Source organism: Hermetia illucens, chromosome 5, assembly GCF_905115235.1.
Source record: "Hermetia illucens chromosome 5, iHerIll2.2.curated.20191125, whole genome shotgun sequence".
NCBI classification, from domain to species: Eukaryota; Metazoa; Arthropoda; class Insecta; order Diptera; family Stratiomyidae; genus Hermetia; species Hermetia illucens.
Window position 1 is genome coordinate 36813262 of NC_051853.1, and position 12331 is coordinate 36825592.

Here is a 12331-nt window from a genome sequence, read left to right on the forward strand (position 1 = left end):
CTCATCTGACAAGATGTCAATGGGCATCATTCCTGAAATGACGAATGCTGCATCATCTGAGACAGTCCTGAATGCCGAGCACACCCTTAGGGCAAAATTTTTTTTACGGCGCTTGGTGATAAGGACCGCTTCCGTTTTTTCCTCCACAAGTGTCAGACTAGAACTCTCAAGCCAACCCTTAACAGCACTGATCGCTTCGCATGAGTATAACTCAGCATCTTCGAGATGCTTTCCGACAACAACCACCGCTATATCATCGGCGTAGCCCACCACCGTGGCTTCCTCCGGAAGAGGAAGATTAAGAACATCGTTGTACATGATGTTCCACAGCAGTGGGCCTAGTACGGAGCCCTGTGGGACACCCGCGGAGAAAACGTACTCTTGGGGTCCGTCATCGGTGTCATTCCAAAGCCTCCGTTCTGATAAATAGCTGTTGACAATAGCTGCAAGATAAGCGGGAATACCAATCTTCGCCAGAGATTACCGTATTAGGTTCCAATTGGCCGAATTGAATGCATTTTTCACATCCAGGGTCACCACTATGCAATATTTGGTAGTACTGCCCTTTCCGTGGATTGCATCTTCGGCCAAGCCAGTAACCATTTTGATGGCATCAATGGTTGATCTGGCTTTTCGGAACCCATACTGCCGATCTGAGAGACCTCCCTGGCTCTCAACAACCGGGAGTAATCTATTATAGATTACTCGCTCTAGCATTTTGCCCACAGTATCCAAAAGACAAATAGGTCTGTAGGAGGTTGGCTCACCTGGTGGTTTGCCATCCTTAGGCAGCAGCACCAACGTCTGTCGTTTCCATGATGCAGGAAATATTCCCTCGGACATGCACGCTTCAAACAACTCAGCGAACATGTCCGGTCTGGATTTCACGGCAAGCTTAAGGGCCTTATTCGGTACGCCATCCAGACCCGGAGCTTTATTATCTCCTATCCTAGTGCAGATCTCCAGCAGCTCGTCACTGGTGACTGGCGGTATTGCCGTGTCGTTCAGAGGTCGCTGGAAGCTGTCTATGCCCTCCTCTTGCTGAGGGAATAACTCCTGGATAATTTTTAACAAGAGTGTAGTGTGCTGAGATGATCGGCCTCTGAATCGCCCCATCACGATTCTCCATCCTTAAAGCATTCCCTCTTGCTCCATTGGATGGCGAGCTTGAGGGTTTTGCGAGTTTCCTTATAGGCGCGCTCTTTTTGCCCTTGGTCGATTCCGCCTATCGCTCTTTGAGCCGCTCTTCTGGCTCGGTGACAGGCTGATCGAAGGCTGGCCAGTTCAGTATTCCACCAGTGGTTTGGTATTTTACTGGGGAATGAGCACCTCCTCGACATGGACGCGTCACCCGCTTCGGCGATGCATTGGACCACATGGGCAGCTCTTTCCGTAGAGGCGCCTGCTTTATTAGGTTCGTCTAACCACACCTCCATGAAGGTCTACTCATCCAGAGCTTTAGCGGACCAGCCTGACATCTTTCTCGGTTTCGGACATGATGATCTTATGCCCAGTGACTCCACCCATAGCCCAAAGAAGATTGCCTGGTGATCGCTGTGGGTGTAGTGGTTGCTGACACACCAAGACATACTACGTGCCAGTGCAGGGCTGACAAAAGTTAGGTCTACGATTGAGGTAGAGCCCCCTTTCTTATGTCTGTCTGTCCGTCACACGCATTTTTCCCGGAGACAGTTATAGCGATTGGCACCAAATTTGGTAGAAAGGTGGGAACTGTGAACGCTCACGCATATAGTGAGTAACATCCTTTTACGTTGAATTTAAGGGGGGGTCCCCATACATGCAAAAGGGAGGTGTAAATTTTTTTTTCATCAAGTATAGTCATGTGGGGTATCAAAGGCCTCGGTTAGTACTTTTCGAAGACGGTCTTAGTTTTGACTTTTTTTGAAAAGGTGGGGAGTGCGGGGGGTTGAAAGTGATCATTTCTTCAACGAACCCATTCTCAGAAACTACCCAACTGAAAAATCTAAAAAAAATCAGGGGCTGCCACTATATGGTGCCTAGGCTCCGAAATACTCTCCATACCGATACCTGTTCAAATAAAGTTAATAATAGTACATTACTATAATTTTTAGTAATTGACAGGAAAACCCCCCTTAAGTTCACCCTAGAATCACAAAATTGCAGTAATGTAGGCTACAGCATAGAACATGATCCTGCCAAATTTGGTGAAAATCACACTATTACTAACAAAGTTATACAAGGTCAAAACTGCAACGCTTCTCTGCAAATTCAAGACTATGAATGTCAATATCACTTGAAAGTGTAAATTTTCACATAATATAAGCATATTTTCCGTGCTACATGCTAATGGGACAAATGCACACTCAAATCTCTTTATAAAAGAAATATACAAAACCTTTCATACCTGAAGCGTCTAGCTTCCGGTTTCCCAACTTGTTAATATTGCCATTGGAAGCGAGAGCTTAACTAGAAGCTAAGATATAAAGAACACATTGGTTTCTTCCTGAGATGCTGACTATGACATACTATTAAGATGGCACTATCTTTACTCTCAAATCTCACAGTTAAAATCCTTTTTGAAATAACTTCCATGCCAAGATGGAAAGTTTGTGGAAGTTGTCACCGAAAACTCTTTCCGAAGGCTTATCAGAACGCCAAAGTCCGGTGAAACGTCTTACTCAAACCAAGAATATCCATTTGGTAGCATTGGAATTTGGTCAAGGTAAAAATAGTAACGAACTTTAGTCCCATTATCGCAAAGCGTGGGTTCGCTACAAAAAGTAAATTAATGATCGCCAGAAGGCGCGTTTCTTGCGATAGAAGGTTTTTATCACAAAAACTTGCGCTCCATAGCCAATGTATGGTATGAAGGTGAAGCGACATTATCTTGACCAATGAAATGATAGTGGCTCTTCTTTTCCTACTAAGCAGCTTTCAGTTTTGTTTTTATATTAAATTTGGATAATAACTGATGACATCAACAACAACTTTGATAACCATGAATATTATATACAGGTAAGTGAGCATAAGTCCCAAGATGTTAAGAACGTGATGAACTTGAACAACATTTAAACAGTTTTACTGTTGACACGTTCAGTACGCACAAAGAATTTTAATTTTAGTGGTGAATGCATGTACATATAAATAAATTGTGGAAGCACCGAAATCATAGTTGTTGATCCCTACGAGATGGGCTTCCCCTAATTCAGGATTCAAAAGTTACGTTTCCTAGTAACCCTATAGCCTCTAGAAAGGAATTCCAGAGTTGAAGGTCGGTCACTAAAGATCTTTAAGTTTCTCTTACAGTTGATTTGTTGTTGTTGCGTTAGCCGTGCGTAAATCTAAAATAAATTAGCGAGTTATAGAACCATCAGATATTATGCCACTATGCCTAACCTCTGATGATAGTTGCATTACATCAGGTATCATTTATAGTAATGATAGCTCCTTCCATTGCGACGATTATCACAAGACCATCTGCATTATCTTATATACCAAAACCAGTTGAATTTAATTCTTTACACCATGCTCAATAGTAGATACTGACGTATTATCAAAGTCACTCAGTCATGAGTTGACCTGTAATGAATGAATTGGTAATGGATAAGCTGTTTGTAGCAAAACAGCTTGACTTTCTAAGGTGTTGGGCTACTGTATTCTAGGATTGGGTAGAGGGATTCGAAGGCACCTGTTGGACGGTTCAGTGCCTTTGTGATATGTGGGACGTGGGATAGGCGGGAATTGATTGTCACCCCAAGGTAGGTGACTTCTTTGACGGTTGGGATGGTGTCGTTGTGGATCTTCAGGGATAGGGTTGAAATGTCGTTCCTCATTTTCGGTGTTATCCTCGCAGTACCACGGAATACGATGGTTTCGCATTTTTGTGGGTTTAGGGACAGTTTCCAGCGGGTGAAATACCGGTAGAGCTCGTCCAAATAGGAATTCAGGCGGGCTTCACCGGCAGGGATGTTTCTGGTGGAGGTGTAGAGGATGAGATGATCCGCGTATTGGAGGATTCCGATTGGATTTGGGTGTGGAGTTGGTTTAGGAAGGTCTGCGGTGAACAGGGAAAAGAGGGTAGCGGAGAGGACTGACCTCTAAGCGATGCCAGCCGGGCTAGAATATGGGGTGGAGAGGTGGAGGAGTTGGACTTGGGATTTCTGCCCATCAAGAAAGCTAAGAATTAGCTTGCAGAGATGCGGATGGAACTGGAGGACTTCAGAAAGCTTGTATGCGAGTCCGTATTGCCATACGGAGTCGAAAGCTTTCTTTATGTCGAGGAGACAGGCTATGGTCGGTGCGTTCCGGTTGAGACCAAGAAGGACGTCCGATTTGAGCACGAGTAGTGCATACTCGACTGAATGGGGCGGTTGGCGAATTGGAATTGTGGGATTGATTAGATGGAGTCACAGTGCTCGTCGATGATGAGTTTGATGGTCCGCTCGAAAATTTTGGCGGAGTATGAGAGGATTGAGATAGGATAGGAACAATTCGAGCACTCTTCCAATTTGTTGGGAAGTGGGCGTTGGTAAGGCAGTGGTTGATGATGGAGGACATAATGGGGGCAATGCTTGGGGCGCATTTCTTAAGGACGATGGAGGGAATTTTGTCAAGTCCAACCGATTTCTTGTTTTCGGAGGCGGCGATGGCCGCCCTGACGGAGTCTGGACTGACAAAGTGAATGGGTAGGATATTCTCTCACTGACTTGGATCAGCGAGGGCATGGGTGAAGGGATTTTGTGCGGGTTGGCGAATGAGGTAGGAAGGGTGGGTTAGCAGTTGGGAGATCTTTCCGTTTACCTCGTTATCGAAACTTGGTTCACGGAAGTGGAGGATGCAGTGGTGAGCTTGTAGGAAGTTGTCAACGAGGACTTTCACTTTTTCTGTGGGTGGAATGTTTTGGGGAAGGATCGCGTTTTGTTGGACTGATTTGCCCAAACGCGGGCTGGTCTTTCTGAGTTCCCTGTATGTACCAGGGTTCAGTTCGGTGTTGAAGAGGCGGATTCGTTCGCGAATGGACTTGTCCAGTTCGCGGATTTCGGTGAGGAGGTGGGAGGATTGCGGAGAGTATCTATTCCTAAATAATCTCCGCCTGAGAGTCTTTTTAAATTGGATGTCGGATAGGATATCGTCGGGAAGGGTGATTAGGTTGCGGTAATTTAAGGGACGGGAAGCGATCAGTTCGTCGCATACTTGCCGAACTACTTCGGTGTATTGACGAACTGTCAGGTCGATCGATTCATTAGGAATTGTACGGTTGGATGGGAGTAGGAGAGGTTGAAGTTTGGTTTTGAGGGCCAGGTTGATATGTTTCCAGTTTGCACGCTGGAAGTCGGGAACTGAGGGTGGGAATGATCAAGTAGATCGGGCATTCGAAAAAAATTATAGTGCAGTAAAGAGTGACACTGGATTAGTGTGCGTGAGAGCACGCCTTACCACGGCAATATTTAGTATTCCGGTATGATTAAATGTAGTGGCCAAACTGAAATACATAATAATTCCAATTTTGTCAAGCCTAGGTAAAGGAGGCAGAGACACAACGTACGTTCTCCTTCTTCTTCACCTTCGCGCAATTTCATTCTGTCAAAGACCTGAATTGGTGAAGCCACGAGGCTTTCAAATCACTATCCAGCGTATCAAGGCGTCTTTGTTTCGGTCGGCCTTTTGTTCGTTTCCCATCGTTTTCATGAATCACGTGGCCATTGCTGACCGTATCAATCTCAGATATCCTTATTTCGAATGTAATGAAGCGTATCACCCCACTGGTCTACTGCAACATTTTCATCTCCATTACCACAAGGCACCATTCATTGTCTTTTATAGGTGGCCAATACTCAGAACCATAGAAGGCGACAGCACGAACGACACTACAGTAAATTTGAGACGTTCATGATACGCCGATTACAAAGAACGCCAGTTGTAAAAGGCCACTTCATCCAGGTTGCTTTAATGCGTGAGCAATTTCAATTCGCACAGTTCTGGGCGGATCACTACCACTGATTAGTCGTCAAAAATTCAGTTTTATTCAGATTCAATTTGAGACTGTATTGCATGAGGTGATTATTCCATGTTTGCACAAATTGCTTAAGATCAGCCTTGCTATGCGGCTCTTGGAAAACATCATCTGCATTAAGCAATGTATAGAGAACGAACGTTGGATATCCTGTGGGAAGGAAGGAGGGCACCCCTTGATGAACACCGACAGAAACACGAGACGGTTTTGATATGCCCTCCAGACTTCGAACTTTATTTTTTTGGTCGTGGTAGAGCAATTTAAGCCAGCACACAAAATCTTGTGGTTGCCGAAAAGCAAACCAGATTAGTTTGTGTGGCACACGTTTAAACGTTTCTCCAGATCCAGAAATGCAATGTAAAGAGAACCATACTTCTCATGGTGTTTCTCCATGGGTCATGGATATTTGAAGAATTTCGCGAATATGGTTGTGAAGAATGCGTTCAAAAATCTTCCAGATATGGGGCAGTAACCGGATCGGACGGAAATTTGAAAATTCTGCTAGACTACTTTCCTTTTTCCATTTTAAAACTGTAGTACTTTTTTGCCAGTCAGATTGTGTTCTACCTTCGTCAACATCCCGATTGAAGAGTTCACTGAGTCACAGTGTGCCCCCTTCGCCCTCCAGAGCTTAAATGAAATGTCGTCAGGTCCTGTCGCTTTAACCGATTTCATTGGTTTTATCGCTCGACTTCAGTAGCGCTGGCAGCTAAGCCCATGGTGTTTAACGTAGGTACCTGTTGTGGAGACTTAATCCTACGGTCCTCTTCAGACACGGATTGATTTTGTGACCACAATCAGAGCCCCGCTGAGACAAGCAACAACGGTACCAGTCTATACCTAGTGCATGGCTTAGCATTCATACTGGTGGATGCAAGAATTACCTAAATCTCTACCGAACTAAGGAATACGGCACCCGTGTTGAAACGCAACACCACGCCGAGGCCCGAAGGTCTCTTCTCGCTTGAGCATAACCACAACCCCATGAAACTCCCACTAGGGGGCCAACCGCAAACAACCGAGCTGTATTCACATACAACGGGAGTTCACCCGAAGTATGAGAGTCCAGGGGCTATCGCGGTTCCCGTGGTACCAGTATACCCCTGATAAGGTTTCGTGACCAATTTGCCACTTCAGTTGAGTCCCCGTACAGACTCGGGTCTGATCGCCCTAATTAGGCCTTTGGAGCATTCGCCTACTGCATCACGGCCGGCAAACCAAAGTGAGTACAGCGTCTCCTGGTGCCACCATTATGGAGGTTCTCCTCGGCCACTTGGTTTTGGTTTGGCCGACAGGGTTGCCGCCCCGTCTTCCTCACCGCCACCTCTGACCACCATGGAGTAGCACTGACAGGTAGAATCGCTTCAAATGTCGACAGTGCTTGTGAAAGTGGAAAATGAACAAATTCCCCGGATGAAATCTGTCCGAAAGATGCTCGCCATCTATCCATCGCAGCTTGTCCATCAATAAGCAAAGTACAAAAAAGAACGAAAAAGTTGACTGACGTTTTCGTCCAGGGCAGAGGCAACTCATCAGATACTGCCTCTCCTCTGCCCTGGGAGCAGTGTGACCGGAAGTAAGGGCAGGTGGTAATCGCTCCACTTAAATATAATCGCAAACACGTAATGGGTACGAATTATATTCAAGTGAAAGCCGTCATAAGTTCAGACCTAAACCAGGCCAAGGTAAATTTTTTTGTTCTTTTTTGAAAACTTGGGTATTTAGCCCAAAAAAGAGGAGTCCATGGACTACAAAAGAGGAAGCAAGTTGCTTCCCAAGTAGTCTGGTCCGTCACCAAGTGGGTGCGGACTCTGGACTCCCAGCATACTGAACAAAAAAAGCAAAGTACAGTTCTTATCATTAACGCAACAGAAGTGGCTTTTAAGAAGCCGATACAGATATTTCTCGCCGTCCCGAGTGTCCAGTTTATTGTAAAGAACAGCGATCCCTTTCTTTGCTTCACGGTTAGTGTTTTTCTAAATATACCAATTGATCAGCGTTTTATAGTCGAAAAACTTATGGCGTTTCTTTTCGCGGACCTTGGACATCGTCATTCCAAAGCGAAGTATCTCGGTTGATGAACCGCTTATCTGGCTTGATAACCCCGAGGATCGCATAGGCTGCTTTGTGGATCGTAATGGTTGATAATGGTTGGTCATCGCGTAAGTGAGATCATTTCTTCTCTCCTCTCACTAAATCGCGAACATTTAATGGGGGGCTGGTCATTGCATTCTGTCTTATGAGGATATACATAGTCGATTTGCGTATTACGTTTACCACTTTAGAATGTAGGAAGATGAGACAATCGTTTGTACAAGATCGTGAGTGTCCGCAAAATCAACTATACACTCGCCACCCTGATTGCGTGCTCCAAACCCTTTTCCTCCATGACACATGTTACTGTCGTCTGCAATGCCAATATAGTCAGGAACAGGGGGGATATAGGTATCAACAAGTTTTTGCATCGAAAAGTGCCCAAAAGGCACCTCTTTCGACATCAGGACGACCTGCCTACGTATCGTACTATGAGCCGATATAATGGTAAGCTCCATCAGTCAGTCATCGAATCGCTCGACTTATTTAATGGCACCACGGAAACCCTGAGAGATAGTGATACCAATACCATATTGAGTGTGGCGGGCTACCAAAGTCGGAAATTTTATAGAGATTTTTACCATTTGAGCGTTGTTGCAACTTTTTCCACCTCACCATGCAGTTTCTTGTAGAATGCAATTTTCCGTCTTTCCAGTGAGGGCACCACTATTTGGCATGCAGACATATATTTCTTTTGCTCAGACTAATTTACTTACATCCTGGCATCGTCCATCCGTCAAGAACCCCTGCTGCTCTATAGGACCGAAGACAATTCTGGCGAAGTGAACACCCTAGCATCTCTCCTGTCACCACCAAAAGAGGTCAGGTTGGATTTAGCATAGTGGAGCAACTTCAACTGTAGTTATCTCTTTCCCTAACTTCATCATTTTATGTTTGTTTTGTCTTATTGAAGATACTGCACAGAGTCGAAACATGTGTAATACTATCCTTAGTGAATCCGGTGATCATGGAAAGTGATAAAAAGTAGAGATTAACGCCCAGCTTAGTGTCCAGATAGCTCAGTGGTTAGAGCACTGGGTTGTCATACGGAAGACGGCGGTTCAAATCTCGCTGGTGGCAGTGGGATTTGTATCGTGACTTGGTGTCGGATACCAGTCGACTCAGCTGTGAATGAATACCTGAGTCAAATTAGGGTAATAATCTCGGGCGAGCGCAATGCTGACCACATTGTCTCCTACAGTCTACCGTAGTGTACCGTTACGGTCTTGAATGAAGTGCTCTAACACACTTCAAGGCCCTGATCCAATATGGATTGTTGCGCCAACGATTATTATTATTAGTTGGGGTAACTCCGTCATACTGCGTTCTACCTGATAAAATACCCCCTAGTCAAGTAGGTCTAAAGCAGTTGGTCCCTCAGGTTGGAACTTCCACCAAACATATACGGAGATACAATGAACAGCCTCGGACAGGATCGCAAACGAAGGAATGACTACGCTCTTGGATTCTGGTCGAACATAATCTTCAAAAGTAGGAACGTATCAGGAAAACGTGAGTTTCGATTCTCTTGCGCTCGCCTCAAATGTATATACGAAAGATTGTGTATATTTCGCACAAAAGCAAAGTTCTTTAATAGATGGCATATTAACAACCACGCTCCAACTGAAGAAAAAGAGCAATTTTACGATATCCTTGAAAGATTATACGACTGTTTCCGAATGACACCAAGATATTGCTTGGTAATTTCAACACTAAGGTTGTAACGTGGACACGCCGAGGAACGACCGCAGTACGCAGCCTCCATAATATATCAAATGATTGGTTTGATGAATACCTAGCCTTGATAAGCAAAACGAATAATACAAGGAAATACAAGGGAAAAAAAGAAAATTACGAAACTTTCCAACGAGGAAGTAATAAAATGGTAAAAAAAAACGAAAATACTTTGAAGAGGAATTAAAAGAAATTGACGAGAACATTTCGAGCAACAACACAAGATAAGCCTAAACAAGTCGGGAAACCGGAAGCTAGACGCTTCAGGTATGAAAGGTTTTGTGTATTTCTTTTATAAAGAGATTTGGGTGTGCATTTGTCCCATTAGCATGCAGCACGTAAAATATGCATATATTATGTGAAAATAGCCACTTTCAAGTGATATTCACATTCATAGTCTCGAATTTGCAGAGAAGCGACAGCTTTGACCTTGTATTACTTTGTTAGTAATAGTGCGATTTTCACCAAATTTGGCAGGATCATGCTCTATGCTGTAGCCTATATTGTTGCAAGATTTTGTGATTCTAGGGTGAACTTAAGGGAGGTTTTCCTGTCAATTACTAAAAATTATAGTAATGTACTATTATTAACTTTATTTGAACAGGTATCGGTATGTAGGGTATTTCGGAGCCTAGGCACCATATAGTGATAGCCCCCTGATTTTTTTCAGATTTTTCGGTTTGGTAGTTTCTGAGAATGGGTTCGTTAAAAAAATGATCACTTTCAACCCCCCGCACCCCCCACCTTTTCAACAAATGTCAAAACTAAGACCGGCTTCGAAAAGTACTAATCGAGACCTTTAATTTGATACCCCACATGACTATATTTGATGAAAAAAGAATTTACACCCTCCCTTTGCATGTATGGGGACCCCCCCCCCTTAAATTCATCGTAAAAGGATGTAACTCACTATATGCGTGAGCGTTCACAGTTTCCACCTTTCTACCAAATCTGGTGCCAATCGCTACAACCGTCTCCGAGAAAAATGCGTGTGACGGACAGACAGACAGACAGTAAACCGATTTTAATAAGGTTTTGTTTTACAAACAAAACCTTAAAAAGAGTGAAGAATCTGAGGCGTGGGTATCAATCTAAAACCACCATCCCACTACTTTTTATGTCCTAGAAAATCTTCATGAAAATACTAGATAAAAGCATTACAGTGTAAGGCGAAAAGACGATCAGTGCATACCAAGGAGGTTTTCGGACTGGAAGATCGACAATTGACCAACTATTTACGGTCAAACAAGGGCTGAAAAAAACGGGGGGACCTCCATCAAATATACGTTCATATTAAGCAGTCATATGACAGTGTTGACCGATGTACTGTACAAAGTAATGCTTGACTTGGGAATTTCAATAAAGCTGGTAAGCATTTCCGCAATGACAATGTCCTACATAACAGCGCCGGTCAGAGTCAATAACAGACTGACAGATGCGTTTGAGTCAAACGTTGTGTTTAAGCAAAAAGATGGGCTGGCCTCACCTTTGTCCAATCTGGCGCTAGGTAAGGTTATACGAAAGTTGCCTGTGTACCCAAATGCACGCTGCTCAATAAGTCCTGGCAAGCTGTCGCATATGTGAATAATATGAACATCATGGTGTGGTTTTTATAGGTAAGGCAGAGTAGATAGCATAGAGTGTGAAGATCTGTCCGATTAAAGACCTCGGATTTGTTGGCATTCTCCTTTAGCGCCCGGCTCTGCTTGCCTTCTTCGCCAAACATAAGCTACTTAACCAATAACCAATAGCTCGGTGAGAAAGCAAGAAGATATTATCAGTGCAACCTCAAATACAAATAAATACAAGATTGCGTTGGCCTGCACGGGACACTGGCCTATAGGAAACCATGCTGGCAGACTCGATATATCCTAAAATGTGCACTGCCATAGCTGCATAGAACCCCTAAGACACTTTCTTTGCGATTGCCCAACTCTAGCTAGGTCTCGCTACGGACATTAGGTAAACCATTATTTAAGGAGCCAGAGAGATCTCTAGCTGGAGATGGGAGAGCTGCGTTCCTTCGTGAATGCTAAGGGTTGGCTCTGACGGTTTGTGCCAGATGAACTCTGCAGCCTCGCTCTGTGTACTTTGCGTAGTTTCCTTTAGACTTTAAATTATTAGCAAATTTTATAAAGTTTAACGTTCTATCAGACATAATAGCATATAATTTAATGTTTTTAATATATGTATATACATATATAGTTTCCATCATTTATAGGCACTGGACTGCTTCTATCATGGGGAGAAAAATGGTTTCAACGACGAAAAATCATTACGCCCGCATTCCATTTCAATATTTTGGAACAATTCATGGAAGTTATGAGCAAACAATCGGATATTTTGGTCGAAAAATTAAAACCGAAAGTCGGTGCTGGAGACATCGATATTTACCTCTATACAACTCTCCTTGCACTTGATGTGATATGTGGTAAGTAACCTTTTAAACTTTCGCCAGTAAAGATGAATGAATAAATACATTCTGCTTATTAATACTTTATTACGCCT

General features: G+C 43.8%; 1 protein-coding gene across 1 annotated transcript in view; it reads left to right on the forward strand.

Annotated features, from left to right (window-relative positions):
* LOC119657042 overlaps positions 1–12331 on the forward strand; it is a 49938-nt gene that overhangs the window by 2071 nt on the left and 35536 nt on the right. The window contains exon 3 of the mRNA XM_038063795.1: positions 12045–12254. Within this exon, the coding sequence (XP_037919723.1) occupies positions 12045–12254 (210 nt within the window). The remainder of the gene's footprint in view (positions 1–12044; positions 12255–12331) is intronic.